At 36.0% G+C, this 25,686-nt stretch overlaps 3 protein-coding genes across 7 annotated transcripts; 1 reads left to right on the forward strand and 2 right to left on the reverse strand.

Moving 5' to 3' along the window:
• Positions 1–299: 299 nt before the first annotated feature.
• Positions 300–3,108, reverse strand: LOC105157523 (Putative thiol-disulfide oxidoreductase DCC). Of its 3 annotated transcripts, none has more exons than XM_088878624.1 (5): positions 2,852–3,108; positions 2,370–2,427; positions 1,367–1,474; positions 575–677; positions 300–481 (listed from the first exon to the last, which is right to left on the reverse strand). In XM_088878624.1, the coding sequence occupies exons 1-5, from the start codon at positions 3,045–3,047 to the stop codon at positions 458–460; spliced, it is 489 nt and encodes a 162-aa protein (XP_088734750.1). In that variant the 5' UTR covers positions 3,048–3,108; the 3' UTR covers positions 300–457. The 3 variants fall into 3 exon arrangements, with proteins under 3 accessions (XP_088734750.1, XP_011072226.1, XP_088734751.1); XM_011073924.3 differs by having other exon boundaries at positions 575–667; positions 2,852–3,107; XM_088878625.1 differs by lacking the exons at positions 300–481; positions 575–677 and adding an exon at positions 694–834.
• Positions 3,109–4,649: 1,541 nt separating this feature from the next.
• LOC105157524 (uncharacterized) lies at positions 4,650–8,442 on the forward strand. The gene is made up of 8 exons (XM_011073925.3): positions 4,650–4,853; positions 5,689–5,801; positions 6,419–6,490; positions 7,208–7,243; positions 7,451–7,496; positions 7,625–7,712; positions 8,000–8,057; positions 8,154–8,442. Exons 1-8 carry the CDS (start codon positions 4,775–4,777, stop codon positions 8,202–8,204), a joined length of 543 nt encoding a protein of 180 aa, XP_011072227.1. The 5' UTR covers positions 4,650–4,774; the 3' UTR covers positions 8,205–8,442.
• An 848-nt stretch (positions 8,443–9,290) lies between these two features.
• On the reverse strand, positions 9,291–13,292 carry LOC105157525 (O-fucosyltransferase family protein). Of its 3 annotated transcripts, none has more exons than XM_011073926.3 (6): positions 12,999–13,292; positions 12,744–12,826; positions 11,637–11,707; positions 11,430–11,518; positions 10,847–11,068; positions 9,291–10,320 (listed from the first exon to the last, which is right to left on the reverse strand). In XM_011073926.3, exons 1-6 carry the CDS (start codon positions 13,121–13,123, stop codon positions 9,588–9,590), a joined length of 1,323 nt encoding a protein of 440 aa, XP_011072228.1. In that variant the 5' UTR covers positions 13,124–13,292; the 3' UTR covers positions 9,291–9,587. The 3 variants fall into 3 exon arrangements, with proteins under 3 accessions (XP_011072228.1, XP_088734749.1, XP_011072229.1); XM_088878623.1 differs by having other exon boundaries at positions 12,920–13,040; XM_011073927.3 differs by lacking the exon at positions 12,999–13,292 and having other exon boundaries at positions 11,637–11,743.
• Between the last annotated feature and the right edge of the window lie 12,394 nt (positions 13,293–25,686).

Genomic DNA, 25,686 nt, shown 5'->3' on the forward strand with positions numbered 1-25,686 from the left:
TGGAGGAACAATGCAAAATCACTTCTCTAGTTAATGTCAGAATCGATACTCCAGATTCACTTGGCATATTTCCATGGCTACACATAAGAAGCCACTTTGGAAGCAAGACCGTTTAAGAACATTCAGAGACGAAGGCTCTGATTTTTTGAGATACATTCTACAGGTAGATTGCACCTTAAGAATAAAACTTTGGGTTGAGTCATCAAAAAGACTATAAATTCAAAGGATTACCAATATGATTATTTACAAATTAAACTCTCACCATCTGTAATCTTTAACGCATGCACAAGTAAAAGAAAGGAAGGAAGAATCACAACTTTATTCTATATATAAATCATTTAATTACAAGACAAAGGCACCTTGTTCCTCTTCTTCATGATAATACAGACCAAGAAAATCCTATATCTCACAAGAATCTGACCGACCAAAAAAGTTATATCTGTTATCTGCAATATTTTCATATACAAAATCCCGTACGAACCTGCAGAAGTAATCAGAGAATGAAATAATAGGAGATAGACCAATTCATATTTCCTTTTATACATTACAAAGTAGCAAACTAGATTTGACTTACAAGGGTACAAATTGCAGGAAGAATGCCAGCTGGGGAAATGGCAAATTTATGTATTCCATAATCTTCAGTACAGCCTCTGACTTGATATACGACCTGAATGGAACTCCAATAAACACCATAATAATGCCTTTCAAATAATGTTTGTCACAGATTTTCTTCAAGCTTCTTCAAAGATATTGATTGGATCCCGTTTCCACTGAGTTACAAGCTCAGAAAATCTTTTCTTTTCCGCAAAGACAAATGCGAGATAATTGCATGCACTATGTAATCAAGGGAGATATTCACATTAAATCCGAAATAAAAGTGTTACCTACGAACATCTGAAACTGTTCTTTCTTAGAACCCAATTTTGTAAAATATCCAGCATAAGTTTTGGAAAAATCATATTGCAATAATTTGCAAGCATGAAGTGTGTCCATCGATATATGTGCTGAAGGTTCTTTCCTTTACAAAACTATTGAGCAGAAATAAAAAATAAATCCTTATTTCTTTGCCAACTTTTCATATCATGACTGCTTAACTGCTGTGGGCATCTCATAAAATTGAAATGTTATATGTGGCCGAAGGTTTTTATTCTTAACAGATTATCAAGCATAAATAAAAGAAATAAATCATTACTTCTTTATCAACTTTTTATATCCATGGTTAATTTAGACATCTACCAAAATTCAAAATGTGGTCATTTAGTGTCCCGGGGAGTGTTTCACTTGTTGCGATGCACACAAGAAAACTGAAACAAACAGTTTTGCAGGATATAATTTATGAACTTCAGTGTTCACATTGAATGCATACCTATCTTTTTCAACAAGAACAACACTTGAAATATCATCAGGTGCTCTTCCAGATCTCTGCAAAAGTTTCTTGCCTGCTTCACTTTGTAGAGCTTCAAACCTAATATTCCTGGAAAATATTGAGATACTAAATTAGCAGAAGAAACTAAAGTTGAGAAAAATATCATTTCATGAGATGAACCTGACCTCATGAACAGTATCCAATATAGCGAGGATGAAGAAGACAACATTTCTTCTTAGTACTTTCCCTAAAATATTTAGGGTTCAACTAGGTCATCCTCATAGGTTCCTCAGGAAGATTCTAGCAGGCTATATTTAAGATTAAGCTTTGATAGTTTTTTCTGTAATTCGGCAAAAGGAGTGACATTTCCAGCACAAAGAGTAGAAGGAAGTCTGAGGACTACATGAACAATGTTAGAGGCAAACATCTATTCCAAGTTAAAGTATGTTTCTTGCTCCATCATCTGTCTTCATCTTCTAAAAGAACCCTTTTCCTATTCCGAAAACCTAGGAAGTTCAAGGTGCTTTCCTACTTCATTATCTGTCTTCAGCTTCTTATAGAAGCTTAAATTGAGGGCACACAATATAAAATTGGCTGAAAAAGCAATAGGTCGCAAAATTCAATTCTCGTGGATAAGAACCCTCACTGCCCGTGGAAGAAGTCAAAAGTTTATGTTAATGAACTTGCATTATAGGTTAAGGTAGAATATTGCTGGTGCAATCTCTAAGTAAAAACCACTCCAGGTCACAGGCAAACCAAATAAGGAGATACGACTTAGGAAACAACAGAACACACAATACATTGACCACAAGAGAAAATGAATTGATGACATGGCACTTATCCAAATGGCGCAAAGCATAACAAGCAACAATTGTTAACTTGGAAATATGCAATCTTTAATTTTTCAAAGCGGGACCATAGACTGCACGAAAGTTCATCCTTAAAATCAAAATCAACAGAATCATTTTGTATTGAAACATAAGGTGGGTAAAGGTAATCCAACCTTCTTCGATCATTGTCCCGGACAAACTTCACGCCACCATTACATAAATTGCATACACCTATAACACAAAGCAAAATGTGAAACAAGGCATATGCATTCGAATTTTAAATTTCACCAATTATCTTCAGGAATTCCTTGAACTGAATGCTCTCTCTAACCCAAAATGAACGCTCCACTCATTACACTACAAAAATCAACCTTTTAACGCTATCCGCTGATAGATTGACATTTTCAATAATTCGACATTATAGACTTCAAAATTTTGGAATTGGCACAGAATAAGTTACACAATTTACTACTATTCAAATATTTATCAACTGTATGACTATATGTTCCATCACTGAGCTTAGGAAGAACTATCAATTCAACACCGTGGAAGCAATAAAAGCATTTGCCCCACGGAACAGCGTGACAAACAGAAATTCACAATACACTAATCTGGAAATTTATCCTTTCTGATTCTCGAATAGAAAGCAAATTACCGTCGAACAACATAATGGGTCGGGAGTCCTGCTCGAAGAAGCTCGCAGTTTCCTTCACCCAGTCCACCACCACTGCATCTCCACGAGGCCGAGATGATAGAGAGGCAGAAACACCAAACCGGCGGCGGCGAGAGCTAACGTGCGCTCGACGTGGCACTGTCAGAGGCGCACAGTTGACCGGTACGATGAGCGCCATTCCAGTAAGGAATCGTGGAAGTACGTCCGTCCAGTAAACCGGATTCTGTGAGCCATAGTGGAAAAATATTAAAAATGAAACTAATAAAAATCTAAATTGGAAAACCCAAAAAGAACCTTCTAATTACATTGACTGTGGGGAAGCTTATGGGGCTAAAAGAGTAATCACCGATTCTGAATTAGCCACATCAAAGGTGCCGCGTCGAGTGACAATGCTGTTCCCTTTTCTTGATTTTTATTATAAATTTCTTTATTATTATAATATTAATTAATTAATTTCCACGTGTCATATGATGCTTTTTTCTAAAAAAATATATATCAGAAATGGCATGTGAATGTGTGTATGTTTAATTTAGAAATTGAATGAAAAACAAAATATAGTTGACAAGGGCCAAGTTTATATAAATTTTTAAGCTATATAGATTGAAACAAAACGGTAAATTATAAAAACTCCGCTCAAATTTTTGAAAAATTATCAATATCCATTAATTTTAATATTTGTCCAACAATTAGTCATTTTCATTAATTTTTATTAGGTTTCAATTCATTTTTTTATGGAGAACTAATTAAAAAATAATTGTACTATAAATTATAATTTTATTCATTTTTTAATATTTTCTCAACTTTTTTAATGAACTACAAGAGCAACAAAGAAATTTCACTTGGTCAACTTTATTTTACAAATTCTTAAATCTTTTTTAAAAAGAACAGCAATGACAAAATGGATATTTATATACTTTTGTCCAATAATTATATAATTTTATGAAACATCATGAGGTATAAATAATCAAACAATAAAAATTATTTATAAGTATACCATCTTGAACGAGCTCGTTGTAATTGTCTAAGGGTTGGTTCGATTTAAGTAAAGAGAAAAAGAAAAGTGAAAGTGAGGGGAAGGAAAGAATAGTAGTTTTTCTTCAAATTATTTAATATTATTGGGAGGAGAGTAAATCTCAAATACTTTGATTGGTACGAGGAAAACAGATCAAGAAAAAAAGATTATTTTTATAATTTTACCGAATAACCATTCCTTTAATTGTTGTTTTAAGAAATAAATAATTAATATTATACTAATAAGTTTCAATATATCAAAAATTTAAAAATCTTATTAATAAAAATATTTATCAAACAATAACAAGAATATTTTTCATTAATAAAAATATTTATTATTGACTTCAATGCAGTAATTTTTCAATAATTTTGTTATCTTTTCTCTAACGATTATATACAGTACTATCAGCAGGAAGGAGAGAAAATTTGAGGAATTTTATATACATATACAGAAGCAATATAGTAAATAAAAATAAAATATATTTTTTTTGTCTTTTTGGCTATATATTTTCATTTTTCCGTTCAATTTTAAACGAAAATAAAATTAAAGTTTGGAGGAGTTTCATATACATCAAATTTTACTTTTACTGCCTCTCTCCCTCGTAAACAAATATCAAATTGTCTCTTATATAATTTGTTTTTCCTCCCACTTTTCTTATATTCCCATTTTTTTATCAAAATGCATTTGGAGCAATTCTTGAATAGTAATGTCATGTAGGCATCCGAGTCATCACCTTGCCTGAGTCATAGGTTTATGGCCTGGCCAATGAGAGTTCGTTAGTGTCGTCAACACTGCACTTTTCAGTTTTCAGAATACGGTTCCCTGCGTTTTTTATCTGTCCTAATTTCCAATTCGCAAGATTTTCACTGTTGGAGTGGAGAGAAGCTGAGGAGATGGGTTGGATCGAAGAGAGCGTTGCTTCGATTAAATCCTTCAAAATCCGGCAGGCCCTCCATCAGGCAGTCAGCCTTGGTTTCTTTCTTTTAACTCTTTCTCTTTCTTCTCCATCTTTAGCATTCATAAGCACACGCATTTCTTTTTTTGGTATTTATTTCGGTATTGAAATAGTCTTTGTGGGACGCATGTATGGGTGCTCAAATGCTTAATGATGGTGACTTTGGAAGGCCCAAGAAATGGGGATTGAGTTCTGGGCAGTGTGGTTTTGGGGTTTAATCCATTGCTTATGATGTTAATCTTAGTCTTCCTTGGATAAAAGTTTAATCTTGATGGAATTTTGATTTAAAGAGAAGGAAAGACTGAGTATTCTTCATTATTTTTAGTTTTACCTCTGAGGATATGGTGTTATGGGTTGAAGACCGTATGTATTGGTTAAATGTCAGATGTGATTATGTATTTATGTCGTCAGAAAGCTTATTTGGCACCGTAAGGTGGCTGGAAATTAGAACTAGCATCTTGTGGGTTGGAAAATTAAAGAAAAGAAAAGAGGAAGCATGAGGCACATTTTAGTGTAGTGAGTACTTGAAAAATTGTTGTACTTGAAAAATTGTTAATGTTGTTTCAGGATTAAATATGCTTGAGAATACATGCCATTTGAATTTTATTGCTGGGGATGGTGGAATGATTCTGATACTAAAAAGGAATACTATGTGAAAAGATTGATGAATCTAGTTACAATCCTCTCGTGGATGAAAAAAAGAATCGATCTTTGAATAAAATAGAACCTTATAATGATGCTTGTTCTTGCATATACATCTACAGTATTTTGATTGTGAAGGTTTATCAAGAAGCGCTAAGGTTCTTTATGGCACTAAGTATTTTTTCTTGTTTGTTTTCTTTTTGACTTCAGGTATGATTGTTGCATCTGCACTGATGATATGGAAGACATTGATGTGTGTTACTGGAAGTGAATCCCCTGTTGTCGTCGTTCTTTCTGAAAGCATGGAACCTGGATTTAGTAGGGTCAGCTTCCGATCTTCAAAATATGTTTCTGTTCTCCAAAGAACCTACTTTCCGGATACCCATGGCTCTGTTTGGGTCTAGGAATCTAGCATGGAGAACGATAAGAAGTTAAAACATTTTCTGTTTGGCTGGAAATGATCGCATAGAAATATAATATTATCTTATTATATTGCATTTAAAAATGTCTTAAAAGTTATCCTTATTTTGTTGTAAAGGAAAATGGTAGGAATCATGTGTACATTTCTTTTTTCTTTCATTTCCTTACTAAGTCCTGGATCTTAAATGCATCATATGCAACTGATTATTGACCTCATATTTGTATACGTGCTGCAAAGAGCCCTATTTCATAGACAATTTCAGCGTTGCTTCTTATATAAATTCATGTAAATGTTGTCTATATTCTGTTATTTTTGCCCTCCTTTGTATGCTTTTACTTGAGGCTGGTGATACTTTATCTGTCTGAAGATTAAGCAAGAGTTGCACTTTAAAAGATAGATAAGAAATGATAGCCTTTCCGAGTATCTATGTGTATCAATATCCTAGAAGCATAAAAGAGTCGATTGTTTTTCTCTTCCCTCCGCTGGTGTATGTGCGTACTTACAAAATTTCATCTACAGGGAGACATTCTTTTCTTGTACTTGAGCCGAGATCCCATTCGAGTAGGCGAAATTGTTGTATACAATATTGATGTAAGCTTATTTCATTTTTTCTTCTCGTCCTGTTGTAATTTTTCTCGTATTCGTTTACAGTAGATAAAAGCAACTCCACCTCTGTAAACTGAATATTTTTATAGTTATGTTGATGTAGTTCTACATCAGTAGCCATTGCCATGGAGTTACGCCGAATTGTCGAGAAACACAGGAAGCACACTGATACTGATGGTTTCTCTGAACATTGACATAATTCTTTTTTATTGAAGCACCCTTGTTCTTTTGGTCATGCTTATAGTTCCTTTTTAAGTGACATGAATAATTGAGTAAAAGCTGACAGAAACAACCTGGTGGATCACTTTCTTATTCAGTCTGGTTAATGAAACATATCTGATGCACATAGTCATAGCCATAGAAACTCAAAGCATTGTGATTTGAAGCCATTCTTTTCCTTCTCGTCTTCATTAACAACCTAGCATCTCCATTGAGATTGCTATGCCTACAAAATTGCATACTTCCCTCCCAAAATTCTTGCATGCAGTTAATCTAGGATCTGACCTTGTGTAATAAAGAGTCTATAGGATTAAAGTTTAATGCATTTTCCATTTCTTCTTTGTAGATGTTAAGAAATACGTATGTCCATAATATTTGTGCATGAAATTTTAAAACAGAGTAGTGTCGTGTATCTTTGCCCTTTCTTCTTTGTATTGCTTTCTCAATCCAATCTTTTCACATTCCATCGTCATTTATTTTCAGGGTCGTGATATTCCAATTGTCCACCGCGTAATTAAGGTAAACAATCATTATGTGTGAGGCTTTGTTCAAATAAGTTGGTAAGTTAAACCATCATATTCATACTCTCCTTTTAGTTTGATATGATATACCTTAGTACTTATTCAATTTTTAACAACTGCTCATATTTGTGGGGCTCTTCTTTTGGGGGTTTATCTTAGACTTTATATCCTAAATACTTATATTTCTTTTCGTATTTCATCATAGGTTCATGAAAGGAAAGATACAGGAGAAGTTGATATCTTGACAAAAGGTGCCAAACTTTATCAGCATCTCTAATGCTTACTGTCTTACAACACAGTTATGTCATTTTGAGCATCTCTCAATCCCTGCCGTCACCTTGATTTTCACTTTGCGATTCCAATTCGCTTTTCATCTTAGGGGATAACAATGAAGGCGACGACATACCCTTATATGCTCCTGATCAATACTGGCTGCAGCGGCACCACATCATGGGAAGAGCTGTCGGGTAAAACCTATATCTGCGTCTTCTACTTATAACTTCATTTCTTGGCATGCATCCATCTCTTAACGGATCATTGCAACTGTGAACATTTCCAACTAGAATTTTGAACCAGATCCACTTGAGTGGTACTGTATATTTTGAGCAAGACGACCTCTTAAAGTCCCATGGAAAACACAAATGGAGGATAAATCAGATGATGTGGATTCTCATTTGCTAATATCTAGGATCATTCTGTCTGATTGAGACGGTAAAAGAGAACAAAAACTAACACCTTCACCATTCTTCTACAGTTTCTTGCCATACGTCGGCTGGGCCACCATCATTATGACTGAAAAGCCTATCATAAAGGTTTGCAATTCTTTTAACCTGTGCTTTTCTGAAGTATATCACATAAAAATCATATCGGCTGCCATGAAAAATGATGCTGACATTGAAAATTTGCAGTACGTTCTTATCAGTGTACTAGGTTTGCTTGCCATTACATCGAATGATTAACAGAAGGAAAGCTCTCAAAGAACAGACTCATTAGTTTTGTTGGACTGAGTTCTGAGGTTAACTACAGCTACCGCTCTTCCCTTTTCCGGTGGTCTCCATCCTTTGGCATAAATATATGCTAATTTCTTGTATTGATTATGCTTCAAATACACTTTCTTTACATCATTATATAAACCTATGTAACATCATGTAGGGATGCTTTTATAAGTATTATATACTAGAAGAGTTTTTTTTTTCCCGGGCAGTTCGATCTTCTATTTTAAATTGTTTTTGCATCTTGTATTTTGCTTAATATACAGATAATATAGGCATTTCTCTAGGTAGATGATGTGAATTTTGTGTACGTATTCTGTGCATGATAACAGAAGTACGATATGCAAGATCAACCTGAAATAATACATCCGGGAGTAAACGGCACTAATTCTCAATCAGCAGTGCCAAAATCAGCGATCAAGATTATTGAATTTGCTGAATTTATATTCATCCATTTATTACTAATTTGTTGCAGGTTAAACAAATATTTTCTAATCAAATTATCCTTATGTATTTTTACACGCTAACGTGTGTGAAAAGGTATATTTTCACCTTTATAAAGGTATTTTGATTTCACCTGCAATGGGTGAATAATAAATCAATTTAAGATAAATATGAACTTTTATTTAATTTTTTTACTAATAACTTGAAATTTGGTGAAATTTTACTAAAGAAAAATTTCTTTGTTAGATAAAAAAATCATTTAAAATAATAGATATAATTTTTTAAATTATATAGAATTTATATGTTATTGCACAACCGTAAAGGAGCACGGTATAGTTATTCCCTTCAATAAAAGTATGTAATATAGGTAATAGCTCTTGGGTTTATGATGCAGGGAGTGAGTAGAAGCTTAAACATTACAAATATGGGCCAAAATGTGAAGTTTTGCCTTTGCACCCAAAGTCAAGCAGACAAATTTACATAATTGCCTGCAGAAGATGTGAAGTTCTAGTCAGTAGAGATGGCAATTGAGTATACACATCACATATTCTGTGCTTTTTCTCTATTCATTTGTCATTAAGATAGAGTGAGAAACTCGGGCTCTCACAATGAAGGAATCAAAACTAAAGATCTTGCAGGGAAATTATAACATTTGACTTAGAATTCTTTAACAACCCTTAGATCAGTTACACAGGGGACATACAACAGAAACATACAGTACAAAATTTTCTAAAACGTGAAATGTCAATCAACACTGTCCTTAGAGTTGCACTGATAAAGAATGCTTCAATTTTCGGGAGAATGAGGACCCCAGTTTCTAATTAATATGCTGATCATGACTCTGCTTAAGGTATGTGTATAAAAGAATGCTTGAATTATCTGCAAAAACAGACCGAGATCTCAACCTCATAGTTTGAATTCACAGAAACAATCAGGCAGAGCAGATCCCACACCCATTACAAAATCGTCTTTGTGAATCTTCCACAGGGCTTCCATCAACGAGCTCCCATTTAGCCCCTGTGATGTTAAAACTGCAAAACCCCTCCTACTTAAGAAGAGGGTTTTATATAAACCCTTGAAAGCCCGCATTGCTGCAACCATTTTATCCATATTTCCAAAGTATGTTGCCATATAAGAATCACTGTTAATTGATACGTAATAATCCAGTGCAGCTTTTGTGTTCCCATGCATGGTTTTGAAGTCCTCAGTACTCAAAAGGGTTGATTTGGTGAAGACATTAGCATACACTGAAGTTAAGCCCTCAAGTTCCATCAGACCGTCCCCAGCTGCCAAATATATATTTGTGTTTGTAGGTATAGATAGAGCTTGAAGGATTATTGCAGTTTCGTTGGGAGTAAGGGGGCACTTCCCCCGATTTCTCCATAAACGGGCTTGTTCTCCAGTCCAGGGTTTCCTATCTCCTCGTGCAGCCTCTATTGCTTGGATGGAAGCAGCAGAAAGACCAGAGTACTCGCATTGGCTATAAGCCACCATGTCAGGTTCAAACCGTAGGTGAAGTGAAAGGAAGGGTTTTGGTATAGCTTGTAGAAGCTCAGAGCCTTTCTTCTCCAATTTTTCGGTTAAGCGCAAAGCATTATAGCAAGCTTGACAAAGAGCAGCTTTTGCGTACGGTGGGTACCTGCAATATATTGATGATAAGATGCACTTGGAAATCGTAGAGTAAATTAATCTACTGAAAATCTGAAATACAAAAGAGATAACAATCAGTTAGAGAAAATGAGCAAAACCATCACATGTGGCGCTTCCATATAACATAGATCACAAACTACTAATAAAATTAACTGGTCATATTCTTCTCAAAGAAAGATAAAAGCACATTTATTTAAAAGATCTTAACAAAACTGATGTTTCATCTTTGAGAAGTTATCCCAGAAGCCCTTGGCGGTTTCAAGTTCATATTCCTAAGCACTTGGAAATGGTTTGAAAACGAGGCCTCTCTTAACCAAGAAGAAAGGTAGATATTGTAATAGGAGATTAGGAGATAGGGGGACGAAGAACAACATGCAGACAAGATAGCAAATGTACGAGCAGCCGCAAAAATAACATTTCTTCAAACTTAAAAGGAGTACAATAATCTGAGCAAAAACTGTTGAATAACAAGAATGAAGATGAAGAAAAAGTAAAGGGAGTCAAATGCATAATACCTATCCCTCCTCTGACTCATTGCTGGTGTGAATGAAATATAGTGGTGCTCCAAGAGCAATGGAAGTACATTTTCCACATAATCAAATAAGCCTTTACGTTTGCTACAATCCACTCTAACAGGATCTTTTGATGCAAGCTCGGCAGGCAACTCTTTCACAACCTGAACGAAACCATTCATTTGTTGGATGAAGTAGTCCACATCAAATACGTCTTCAAATCCACTGCATGGTCAAATTATGAGTCAGGAAAACTTGTTTGTTGTGTTGGGGGCAATTGTTTACATAACATGAAATGGTTGGTCGCATCCCAAATAGTATAAAGTAGTGAATACACATGATTCAAGTTGCATAAGTTAGTCATTCTCATTACCAAGCTGATTATTCATATCTGGAGCGTGAACCAGAGCAAAGATTCCATAATAATTATTTGAGGGCATGAGTTTCTTGAAGTAATGGCGAGTTTGATAATGCACATCCATTGAAATAAACTTTGCAGAGAACCATAGTATTTGCTTTAGGTAAAACTGCTTCTATAATCCCACCATGCTTCTTCATTCTATATTGCTAGATTCACAATTCTTACCTAGACTCGTTCCAATATGCAGCTGCTTCAAATTTGGGTAGAACAAGGGTGGCATTCAGCAAGCGAGCAATACCAACACCATCACAGAACTGCGATTATCTCAGTTGATTACATGATTTTCCCACATCCATAAAAACAAAAGGAGAAAATGAAAAGAGGCAAATGGGGGACGTAGAAACAAAGATCAGAAAGTGATTATGTACTCACATCCCTCCTCATCTGATTGAGTCCACCATAGCAATCAACTCGAATGTACCCATTACTCTTTTCTGGCAGAGCTGCAGCATTTCAACAGAAAAAACCAATGCAAACGTCTGCATTTGACGCCAGTCAACAATGACTTAGAAAAAATAAACCTGACTAAAATCTAAATATACTATACTATTACTTGTGTGCTTGCTCCTTGCAAGGTTTAGTTGAGTTTGAAAGTATACCACAATCCGTCCCTAATGTGTTCACACATCCTATACCAATTTTACTTTGGATAATGCAGGTGTTAGCACATGGCCAAAAACAAAATCTACACATATTGCCTAACTTGGACGATCTTCCAGCATAAGAAATCACTCGAATGATCAGTATTTCAGTTTTCCTAAGGGAAGGTTGAGAAAAAACTTGATGAGCTTAATTGGCATACATAGTCCTCTCCATGGAAAAGATAAAATAATGACTTCATCATGTAGCAATTGAAGATTAGAAGAGTAAATCCATATGGTATTTATTCCATCACATCTGCACCTCTCATCTCTTATTTGATCCTAAGAAAACAGACTAATAGTTTCCGCTTTTCGTTCGACCAATAATTGAAGATATAACAGTGAAATGTATTCTACAAATAATAAACTTGATCAAGATCATAATCTAGATATTTAATATCCCAACCCAAATACTGAAATCTCCCAATTTAGCATCAGCCAAACTAATGATGCATCCAGATTCCAATCATGTGAAAGACACGTTTCATTATAGACATACGATTGCAAATATTTTTGCCCTTCAATAGTCCGTCAACATTACAGGATGATCCACAATTGACATTGAAATTAATATATATTGGTAGGAGTATCTTAGTCACAATTACTACAGGGTAGACCTAAAGAGCTTACAGATAATTGGCAAATAATATTCACATAATAGATTCAATTTCCACCCATTCCAATGCCTTGACACCAAATTCCAGTTATCTATAATCCATCTAATATTCAATCGCCCAAGCACTAAATCTTACTAAAAAGCATAATTTACAAAATCTACGACTAAATCCAAATCCACAACAAAAGATCCATAAAACAAACAAAAACACAGAAAGCTAACCAGCAGGACGCCCTTGAATCCACCAATTGCAAGGCCGCCATTCAAAAATTCTCCGCAGACTCCATATTTCTGCTCTTTCTGACCTGTTTTACAATATTTGCACGACTCATTTAATTAGATCAGAAGATGTACGCATACAGAAAAACAGACACACAAAAAAAAAGAAAACCGCGAACCAGCACGCATCTAAGAACCCAAGGCTCAGCAAACCCACTTCGCCGGGCATAGCAGAAAATGAGAAATAAGGCGACTTACACAGCAGAACTGAGCGGAGTTTGAGAAAAGGGAACAGAAGGCGAGAATAGAATTAGGGCTAGAAATACAGAGAAGAATATGAACGTCGTGATCAGTAGGGTTTTCCCTACTGTTGGAGCAATCATTGGAATGAATGCGTCGATGCGTAGTGTGTGTGTGTGTGTGTGTGTGTAATTCCGGTACTTTTGTAGGTGTTCAGTGCTGGAATGAAAGATAGAACGAGAAACTTCACATCGCTGCAGCTTCTTAGTTCTTCCTTTTATTTTTATTTTATTTTCCTTTAATTTCTTCTTTTCCCTTAATTATAGAGAATATATATATATATATCAACCAAGCAATTTTTCTTTCTGTAGATATAACGACTGACTTATTTCTTTAAATAATTTAAAAAATATTAACAAAATAGTACAATCTTAAAACCAATAACACTTTTAATGTAAGTCCCGCATATAGATTAGGCAAATGCTGCACGATTTATGTCATCTCTTCAGTTGCATCTGCTAGCCACGCCCGCTGCACTCCTTGGATAACAGAAGCCAACAAAGTGCCCTCCCACAACCCACTCATTTCGAGAGCCCTAGGTTACTTGCTCAGTGATGAAATTCACCTGGAAACCCATTAGATTAAACAAGGATGAAGCAGAGAAAATATCTAATACTCAGAACTGAGAAAATGATTTTTTCTCATGGAAAACTGAAGAAAAAACTGAACTCAACAGAATGTGTTGCCTCTGTTTAAATAATTACAGCATATGTAAAACTAAAAGGGAAAAAACTAACTAAACTATCTAACTGTCAACTAATCTAACTGCTATTACACGTCAGTGACTGCATAAGTAAGAAATACGACTGAGGAAGAAAACGTAATACGAAAAATGCGACTATGACTGGACCATCTTCTGTACTGCTTCTTCGTGCTCTGTTTCTGCAATCTTAGCTCCACTGTTGTTGCAACTTTTCATCCCCCCCTCAAGATGGACTTGGGGAAGGGAGACTAAACCCATCTTGGACAGAAGATTGGAGAACTGAACACCAGACAGAGGCTTGGTGAAAATGTCCGCCAGTTGAAGAGAACTTGGAATGTGGAGAGGAAGAACAAACCAGCCTTGAATTTCTCCCGAACTAGATGACAATCGATTTCAAGATGCTTCGTTCGTTCGCGAAGCACGGGATTGGCGACAATGTGGAGAGCGGCTTGATTATCACAATACAAGGAGATAGGAGTAGGAACTGAAATGTTGAAATCGGACAGCAAGTAAGAGATCCACTGTAGCTCGCAGACAGTGGTTCCTAAGCTTCTGTACTCAGCCTCTGCGGTGGACCGAGCAACGGTCTCTGTTTCTTGGTCTTCCAAGAAATTAAAGCTTCACCTAAAAATATACAATAACCTGTAAGAGAACGGCGAGAGTCGACGCAGCTCACCTAATCGGCATCACAATATCCTGTAAGAGTCAAAGGATTAGAAGCAGGGAAAAATAAGCCACGTCCTGGACAACCCTTTAAGTATCTAACCAAATGAAGAGCGACATCCATATGGTGAGAACAGGGACTGTGAACAAATTGACTTAATTGTTGAGCACTATATGAGATGTCGGGGCGTGTGAACGACAAGTAAAGAAGTTATCCAACCAAACGCCTGTATGGTTCTAGATCAGACAGAGTAACAGCATCATGCCCAGATAACTTGAGACCAGGTGGGAAAGGCGAAGAAGCAGGTCGAGCTGCTGTAAGACCTGCATCGGCAATGATATCACGGATGAACTTATGCTGAGTGATGGAAGTTCCGGCCGTGGAACGAGCAATCTCGAGGCCAAGAAAATATTTTGCAAGACCAAGATCTTTGATGGTAAAAGTATCATGGAGAAACCGTTTTACAGTAGAAATTCTATGCTCAGAGGGACATGTAATTAAAACGTCATCGACATACACAATTAAAGCAACCAAGCCATCATCAGTGTCCTGTGTAAATAGGCAGTGATCATGTGAAGATTGAACAAAACCAAAAGATAATAACTTGGCAGTGAACTTCAAATTCCATTGCCGCGATGCTTGTTTCAACCCGGTAAGCGATCGCCTTAACTTGCAGACTTTGTTAGATGGAATTGTATAACCATCAGGGGCACGCATGTATATATCCTCATCAAGAAATCTATAAAGAAACGCATTGTTAATGTCAACTTGGTGAATAGGCCAATTAAAACCAGATGCAATAGCAAGAAATATTCTTACAGTCACTGCCTTCGCTACGGGGGAAAATCTGTCAATGTAATCGACACCCTCCACCTGGTTGTATCCCTTGGCGACCAATCGTGCTTTGTAACGGTCAATGCTCCCATCAGCTTTGAGCTTCACTTTATACACCCAGTTGCAGCCTATGGGTTTCTTATCTTTGGGCAAGTCCACCACTTCCCAAGTGTTGTTCTCCTCGAGAGCTTGCAGTTCTTTCATCATGGCTTCTTCCGACTCCTTACAACCTTTGGCTTGAGAGTAACAACTAGGTTCCTGTAAAGTAGACAGAGCAGCCAAAAAATCGATGTGTGAAGATGCTAAAGTAGAGGATGGAATGACAGAGGTGACTGAGGAATGGGACTGGAAATCCTGAAGCCAAGCAAGGGGTTTAATTGATCTTTGTGACCTACGAAGAGGTGGATCAAGTGGAGGTACAGGCTGAATATCAAATACAGAAATAGGAGTAGGTGGATGAGAGTTTAAAGTGGAGTCAGGGATGGACACGGAGGAAGGTTGGTCAAGCAAGTTAGTGTTTATAAGGATAGGACTTGAATCAGATGAAGCAGAATTATGAAAAGGAAAAATGTGTTCGTGGAACGTGACATCTCTTGAGACTATGGCGGTGTTGTTGTCCAAATTATATAATTTGAATCCCTTTTATCCCTAAACATTCCCAATGAACACACATTTAAAAGCTCTAGGGGAAAATTTTGTTTTGTGAGGAAGAGTATTAGAGGCGAAACACAAACAGCCAAAAACCTTTAAAGATTCGTAAGTGGGGCTCTTTTTGTAAAGGAGTTCAAAGGGAGATTTCCAACCAAAGGTTGCTGAAGGTAGTTTGTTTAGTATGTGTGTGGCCGTGAGGATAGATTCAGCCCAGAAACGATTGGGCATATGAGATTCAAACATGAGAGCTCTAGCAATTTCTAAAAGATGTCGATGCTTTCTTTCGACGACACCGTTTTGTTGTGGTGTATAAATGCAACTTCTTTCATGGTTTATTCCTAGTTTATGTAACAATTCTTGACAAGAAACACTAACAAATTCGGAGCCATTGTCGGTGCGAATACATTTGGTTTGGGTTTGAAATTGAGTGAGGGTGTTAGAAAAGAAAGTAGCTAAAATACTGACAGTTTGTAACTTGTGGTGCATTAGATATGTCCAGGTGACTCTTGAAAAATCATCAACAATCGTAAGAATGTAGTGACACCCAGAAATTGAAGGTTGTTTATAGGGCCCCCATATGTCTATATGCACAAGATCAAACGGTCTAACACTACGTGATGTGCTTAATGGAAAAGGTTTTCTTGTTTGTTTAGCTTTGGGACATATGGAACATATATGGTCTTTATTGTAATCTATCACGTTGATTTCATGAATATGAGATAGTACAAGAGAATTAGCATGCCCCAAGCGCTTTTGCCAAGTCACATATGAGCTAGAAATAGCAGATTGATTTACAGCTGAATGCAAAGAATGAGAATGAATGGTAGTTGGAGTGAAGGAATTCTTATCCAGAAGATATAATTTCCCTACTTGTTTTCCTATGGCCAGGACTTGTTTAACTCTCTGGTCCTGCAAGAGACATGAATCTGTGAGAAACACAAGATTGATAGGCATAGATTTACACAACTTTGAGACTGAAAGAAGATTGTGCTGAAATTTGGGAATGAGAGTACATTATGCAAAGTGTAGTTATGTGACAGAATAATATTGCCTTGATGAGTTGCTAGAGATGTGCTTTTGTCTGGAAGATGAATTTTAATAGGTTGGTGAAGTTTTGAAAGGGAATGAAAAATAGATGCATCTCCACTCATATGATTTGTAGCTCCACTGTCTACAATCCAGTAACTAGTGTTAGCATCTTTCAAATTATCACTTTGAAGCATCGTACCTGCCATCTCAGTATCTTGGGCAAATTGAGCAGTGAAAGGATTCTGAGGCAATTTGTTTTGAACCAGCTGCAGAGCTTCCAATAGATCAAATATTAATTCATCCCTTTGTGCACCTTTGTCTACATGTTTCAGAGTTTCAATTGCAGCATACGCTCTGTTGCTTAAGGTTCCTCGTTTTCGCTGGTCGTGCAAATCCTTATACCAATCTGGGAAGCCATGCAATTTAAAGCAAACATCTCTACTATGCCCTGATTTGTTGCAGAAATCACATATTATATTTCTTTGGTCGATAGGTCTCTTCCTCTTTGTAAAGTTTCTATGCCCATTACTGAACTTGTGATCTGTTCCTCGCACATATATAGCTGAATTTTCACCCACGTCCACGTATTCCATATTCACATTTCTCTGTCTTTCCACACACAATACCATAGAATACGCCTTGTTGACGCTCGGCAAAGGATCCAATACCAAAATCTGACTTCTAATGTTATCGTACGGCTCTCCCAAACCTATCAAAAACTGCATTAATTGGTTGGCTTCAACTTGGTCTACTTTCAGCCTATTACATCCGCAGGTACAATTTTCACACGTACACATAGCTGGAGGCATCAAGCATACCAACTCATCTCACAACTGTTTGAGTTTAGTGTAGTAAGCTGTAACGCTGAGATTACCTTGTGTTACAGAGCTTATTTCCCTCTGAATTTTGTATAATAGAGGACCATCGCATTCGCCGTATCTTGTTTCCAGTTCTATCCATAGCACTTGCGCCGATGATGCATATAGAAAAGCATTCACTATGTCTTTTGTCATGGTGCTCAATATCCAAGTTCTAACTGTGGAATCTGTCATTCGCCATCTTTTTAATTCCGAAGATCCTTCATCAGGTTTTATACAGGATCCGTCAATAAAGCCTAATCTGTCTTTTCCTTCCAAAGCTATTCGGATTGATCTGCTCCATGTTAACCAATTCGTACCATTGAAGGGAGCAGACACCATTACCAGATTTGAGTTTTCCCAGGATTGATTACGTACATTTGGTGGATCATCTCCATATCTCGCTCCACCGATTGGATTATCAGACATAGCATTTGATGTATTCTCCATCAATGTTGCACAGTGGCCTGTGTGCAGATTAATGTTTCCAGGAAACAATTCCAATCTACCTACGCTCGGTAGACAGAGACCATCATCTTGATGGCTCTGATACCATGATGAAACTCACCTGAAAACCCATTAGATTAAGCAAGGATGAAGCAGAGAAAATATCTAATACGCAGAACTGAGAAAATGATTTTTTCTCATAGAAAATTGAAGAAAAAACTGAACTCAACAGAATGTGTTGCCTCTGTTTAAATAATTACAGCATATGTAAAACTGAAAGGGAAAAACTAACTAAACTATCTAACTGCCAACTAATCTAACTGCTATTACACGTCAGCGACTGCATAAGTAAGAAATACGACTGAGGAAGAAAACGTAATACGAAAAATGCGACTATGACTGAACCATCTTCTATACTGCTTCTTCGTGCTCTGTTTCTGCAATTTAGCTCCACTGTTGCTGCAACTTTTCACTCAGTAATATCCCGTCGGGTGCCATGGCTCTAACTAGACCTTCAATTGCTCCCCCTTCCCCACCTTATACCATACCACATTGATGCTTTCATCCCTCAATTCCATCAGCTTCTACAAAATCCAGGGCCCAAGGTGCGTCCTGACGGTCCATACTGCATTCTACTAGTTTGATACACACATTTTGTTGTCAATGCAAAGTTATGATCAACTCGCTTTCCCTAACTCAAAAAATTTGCAAAAATTCTAATATCGTTGAAGATGTCAAACTCACCAACCAATCACATGTTCACTTGGTAATGACCAAATTCTGCATGTTTTTCTCAAGTGAGTCAACACATGTGTATAAAATCTCTCATGACTCATCGCTCCCGCAGACAATAATTTGTAAGGAACCAAGCGCACCTTGGATGGTGACTCATTAGCTACTTGTACGTCTAGCTTGACTTAATAACCACTAAATGTACACATGTGACTCATCATCCATGTGTACAATATTTAATAACTCAACAACCACAAAGACGTCACTTAACTCAACAGCCACATGTACGTTCTCAAATGACTTTGCAGTCACGTTTGTATTATTAGATGACTCAGCAGTGAAGTTGGAGATTCTTGATTACCCCGTAGCTACAAAGATTGTTGGAGTGAGTTATTATCCTCGTAGGAGGGTGCCACTCATTTCAGGGGAAATTCTTACTTAGATCCAACTCGATCGAATCTGAACCAATCATATGGTAAGTGCAATACATTTGTCGTGTGATTAGTGTACAGTTTGAAAAAATTTATCAATCACATTAAAGTGTGATATATTTACTCTTTAATTAATTTAGTTCAATTGAATTTAATTTGAGCAAAAGATTTTCCCTCACTTCCATAGCGAAAGACCAAATTGTCCCGACATGAAAAGTAAAAGGACACTCATTGTCTATGATTGGGCTACTAAGTACTAACCCAAAATCCATTTACTCAAATCAAGTTGTGCACTTTCCCATAGCTTAATTACAGTAGGAAAACGTGGCATAATTATAGGCTAACCCCAAATCTTTTAACTTTATTCGTTAGTATAAATTACAATAGTATATATATTAATAAATTCACAAAATTAACCAATATTTAAAATGATAATACCAAGTTAATTTTCTCTCTCTCCTCTTCCCGCTAACCTTTTATTATTTAATTTTATCTTCCGTTCTCTCTCATCTCATTTTTCTTATCTAAGGTCTTATTCTTTTCGTCTCTTATTTATGTTTTATTATTCAATCATATTAATTTATTTTATTTGAACTCATTATTTATTTCACCTATCTCAATATTACAAAATACTTACATTAATTTCACATGTTTGCGGATCTTAAAACAATATAATTTAATACAATTTACTCCGTATGATATTGTAAATGAGCAAATTATCCTTTATAAAAAATCAATAGCAATTTACTCCCCATGTATTTTTTAAAATAAAGCAATTTATCTCCCTATCTAGGGGATAAATTATTTAATTTTAAAAATTATAGGGAGTAAATTGCTATAAAAAAATTTATAGGAGGATAATTACAAATTTACAATATCATAGGAGGCTAAGCAGTATGTTTCCCTAAAACTGTATAATTAACTGGAGAAATTATTTTGCAAATTAATAGTTAAAAGATTTTCGGACAAGCAGTTGGTGGTGGTGTACTACAGTAATGCTCCCCAACATGTGTGTAATTAAGTATGGCCCAAAATCAAGAATCAAGAAAACCCACTTGGAGGCCCATCTCTAAAACCCGACTGAGGTTCTTTCTCTCCCCTTTTTGTTTTTTGCTGCAACCCCAGATTTCACTTCATCCTCTTCACATTCATGCGCCGAAGGACTCTCACCCACTTTTCTCTCTCTAAATTTCATGTCCCGTAAATCTCTGATTACTAGTAAACATGGTGACCAATGCATTCTTTTATGCCATCCTTTCCTCTATAAAAATCCTTGACCCCTTTCGGTTGAAAAACAAGAAAAATTGATTGAAACACTCCCCTTCCCTCTCTCTCCTCGAAATCGTTCTTAGTGAACATATGCATTCTTTGTGGATCTTTGTGACTGAGAAATCTAAGTGATTTCTAGAGGTTTATCGTGAGATTTGAGAACCTTGTGGTGTCGGGTTGGAGGTGGAGCAATCGTGGGTTGATCGGTTCTGTGTGAACAATGCTTTGTGTGTTCTTGAACGGAATCTGGATATTTCTGAGCCTACATCTGCAGATCTGTAAAATCTTTAAGATTTGTTCTTTCTTTTTTATTTATTATTCATTAATATTTTTGTAATATCAGTTAGTATATAAGGAGTTTCAACTCCACGCCGCTGTAATAGTCGAATAGGGTTCTCTGAAAATACGAGGTTACCATTCTACAGTGGTATCAGAGCCTCGTCTCTGAAGTCTGGTGATCCTGGTGGTGATAACGTTTTCTAAACCCTTCCTATTTTTTATTTCCGCAATTCTTTTGTCGATATCAATGTTATTATTTAGCTACGGTAAATCCCCCTAAGCTCCCACTTGGCGGTCCCCTGAGGACGTCGAGTATCTGGTCGGGACTTAGGCTGGAAGCCTCGGTTTTATTGATTTTTCTTGTTATTATATCTTTGTAATATCTGTTTCTGTGATTTGTTTGATTATTATATCTTTGTTATATTTGCTGCGATTTGTTCGCCTTCGGAATCCGAGTAATTTATTCTCATTAATCCGCTGCAAATATTTAAAATATCTGAGATATTGCAATCTGTGTGATTTATATATTTCTAATATTCCTATAATTGTTGGTATTTGAGTAATATTGTGAATTGTGATATTCGTTTATAAGATAACTTTGGTTTTGTGAATTGAAATCCACATACCTCGAATTTCGTGATTTTTTTGTGACTTGAAATACCATCCTTGAAATATAGATGTACATTCTGTTTGTTGCATAATTGTTGAAAATTGAGTTTTTCTGTGTGATATACTTTCAAGACATTCTCTGTAGAAATTTGTTTGTCCATTTTTTATATATATAATTTCTGTGAATTTTGTTACCACGAAATCGTGCTAAAAATCTGTGCTCTAAATTTCTCTTTGAAAATTCATATTTTCTGTTAAAAGTCGATTTCTCAAAATCTTTTTATATGGCCAGTTATAATCTCCAACCTTTCGATGGAAAAAGTAATTTTTCGATTCGATAACAGAAAACGAAAGGGATTTTGATCCAACAAAAGGTTTTCAAGGCCATAGATGACAAGTATTCTGATACTATTTCTGAAGAAAAAATGTTGGAAACTGATGAGTATGTGTAATTTTCAATTATACTGAATTTGTCTGATTTTGTGCTTAGAAAAGTTGGTAAACAAAACTCTGCCAAAGAACTTTGGGAAAAATTAGAGGATTTATACACAGAAACCTCTTTGCCTAGTAAACTCTTTTTGCTTGAAAAGTTCTTTAGGTATAAATTGGACTTGTCTAAAAACATAGAAGATAACCTAGATGATTTCACTAAACTGATACAAGACATTAAATTGACAGGAGATAAAAACATTGATGAATATTGTCCTATTGTCTTATTGAATGCTATTTCAGATTCCTATTCCGATGTCAAGGCTGCTATAAAATATGGTAGGGATAGTGTTAATCTAGAAACAATTGTTAATGGTCTAAAAAGCAAGGAAATGGACCTGAGGACTAATAAGCCAGCACAAAACCAACATGAGGTTAACTTTGTAAGAGGTAGGTCTAAGTTTAGAAATTTTGGATCTAGGTCTAATAACAAGAACACGAGTAGAAATATGAGTTCTAGCAGGAATAAATCTAGACATAGAGGTAATCACTATAGAGATGACAAGACTAGAGAACGACGCTGTTATAATTGTGGATTAAAGGGTCATTGCATAAAAGATAGTAGAAAGTCTAAAAGAGATAATAGGGAAAGACAAACCAATGAAAGAGAACATGCTAATAATATTTCGGAAGAAAATGGTGAAGTCTTTGTGGTATGTGAAGTGAACTATGTGCTTTCTGTGAACAAATATGAGTGGTTACTTGATTCAGGTTGCACGTTTCATATGAGCTCTCATAAAGAAATTTTTCTAATTTCAAAAGTGAAAGTTGTGGTTTTGTTTCTATGGCAAATGAAAAGCGATGTGAGATAATGGGTTTTGGTGATATTTCTCTTAATTTTAACGATGGTTATAAACTGATTTTGAAAAATGTTCGGTATGTGCCTGATCTTAGTCATAATCTTATATCTTGTGCTGCACTTGAGGAAGAGGGTTTAGAGGGAAGATGGGGAAAGAGGCAAATGAAAATTATGAAAGGTTCCCTGGTCGTTTTTAAGGCTGAAAAGAAAAAAAACATTTACTTATGTTCTGTAACTTATGATTCTGTTGTTGCAACTGCGAATGAATGTGATAAGACATCGTTATGGCATAAACATTTTGGTCACATTAGTAAAAAAGGACTTGAATCAAAATTTGCTTTTTCGAAGTACCAAAAGCAAGCATGACATCATTATGAACATAAAGCCCCAAGGTATGGAAACCCAGAAAGAGGCTGGCCCAACTTAAATGAGATATGATAGCTTCCTTATGGTCTAACATTCTTGCCAATACATTATCTTCATTTTGCTCCGGTTGTAATCTCTAATGAAAAATATAGCTCCATGAGCAAAAGCTCCTGCCATGATGAATCCTGCGATATAATGGTGATGAGTATATAATGCAGCTTGAGTAGTAAAGTTTTGTGCTATGAATGCATAAGCAGGTAAAGAGTACATGTGTTGAGCTACCAAGGAGGTAATAACCCCTAAAGAAGCCAGAGCAAGGCCTAATTGAAAATGAAGCGAATTATTGATTGTATCATAAAGACCCTTATGCCGTTTTTAAAAAGAGAAGGAATTCTACAAGATAAACTTGATGATTTAAAATTCTGTGATGACTGTGTGTTAAGTAAACAACATCATATGCACTTTCCTGCTAAACCTTCCCTAAATCCCTCCATGTCATCCTGCATTCTTGACTATGTGCATGGTGATGTTTGGGGTCCCTCTAAGGACCCACCCATGGTGGTAATAATTATTTCTTGTCTATCATTTACAATTTTTCAAGGAAAGTGCTTGTTTTCTTATTTAAACACAAATCCAAAGTTTTTGAAAGATTTGAAAAATGAAAAATTTTGGTGGAAAACCAAACTGGTAAAAAGCTCAAATCTCTTAGGACTGATAATGGTCTTGAATTTTGTAACCAAAATTTTTCTGATTCGTGTGAAAAGTTTGGCATAAAGAGACATAAAACCAACCCTACACCCCACAGCAAAACGGCTTGGCCGAACGAATGAATCGTACTCTTCTAGAAAAGGTTAGGTGTCTTTTAGTAAGTTCTGATTTACAAAAATCTTTTTGGGGTGAAGCCCCCTTGACAGCTGCTCATTTGATTAATCTATCTCCATTTGTGCCTTTGTTTGGTAAGTCTCCTGATACTGCGTAGTATGGTAAACAACATGATGTTTCTGCTTTATGTGTTTTGGGATGTTCTACTTTTGTGCACCAAAATTCTGATAAGTTAGAACCCCGATCTGTGAAATGTGTGTTTATTGGTTATCCCGAGGGTATCAAAGGGTATAGGTTGTGGGTACGAAGCCAGCCGGGTTTTAAGGTGTTAATAAGTAGAGATGACATATTCAATGAAGATGAGATGTCTTGCCTTAAAACTTCAGACATAGCCCAAAACGACACCACTTTCAATAAGTTGGAGGAGAACATAGAGGATAACCAACAAGAGGGGGAGATAGAAGCACAAAATCCTGAACACCTAGAAGAACAAGAACAAAACACGAACACAGAAACAAACCTTGATGACAACCAACTAGCTAGAGATAGGAGTAGGAGACAAACTAGGATGTCTTCAAAACTTAGAGATTATCAAGTTGCTCTAAACACCGAAACTCCTGAACCTACGAGCATAGAAGAAGCCATAAAATCGAAAAATTAGCTTAGTGCCATGGAGGAAGAAATGAAATCCCTTAGGGATAATAAAACATGGATTTTGGTACCAAAACCCTCTGAATGTTCTCTAGTAGATTGTAAGTGGATCTTCAAAGTTAAACAAGAGAATCCCATAAAATACAAGGCTAGGTTAGTAGCTAAAGGATTCACACAAAAAGAGGGTATCGACTACAATGAAATTTTTTCTCCCGTTGTGAAATACACTACTGTTCGCATTATACTTGCTCTTACTGCTCAATTTAATTGGGAGTTAAAACAAATGGATGTAAAAACTGCATTTCTTCATGGGGACTTGGATGAAAAAATTTATATGCGTCAACCTCTTGGCTTCATTGATAAAACAAAATCGGACTATGTGTGCCTCTTGAAAAAATCTCTCTATGGTCTGAAACAGTCCCCCCGGCAATGGAACAAAAAGTTTGATCTTTTTATATTTTTTTTTAACTTCAAAAGAAGTGAATATGATCATTGTCTTTACTTTAAGTATACTGATGACTGTCCTATTTACTTAGTGCTATATGTGGATGACATGCTTATCTCTAGTCCTAATCTTAAACTGATTGATGATTTACAAAAGGATTTGGGTAAGACTTTTGAAATGAAAAATCTTGATGATGCTAAAAGGATTCTTGGAATGGATATTACTAGAGATAGGAACGAGTCGAAAATTCTCCTAAATCAAAGGACTTATATTTTGTCTATCTTGAAAAAAATTTCTATGGAAAATAGCAAGCCTGTTTCTGTCCCACTTGTTGTTCATTTCCAACTATGCAGGGATCAAAGTCCCAAAAATGATTTTGAAAAAGAGAAAATGAGCAAAGTTCCCTATTCGAATGTTATTGGATCCATAATGTTTCTTATGGTTTGTTCACAGCCCGATATTATTTATGCCATCAGTTGTCTCAACAGGTATATGTCTAACCCTGGCCCTCCACATTGGGAGGCCCTGAAATGTCTCCTTAGATACGTTCGTGGTTCTATTGATATCGG

This window comes from Sesamum indicum, linkage group LG3 (genome assembly GCF_026168435.1).
Source record: "Sesamum indicum cultivar Baizhima isolate 11 linkage group LG3, ASM2616843v1, whole genome shotgun sequence".
NCBI classification, from domain to species: domain Eukaryota; kingdom Viridiplantae; phylum Streptophyta; class Magnoliopsida; order Lamiales; family Pedaliaceae; genus Sesamum; species Sesamum indicum.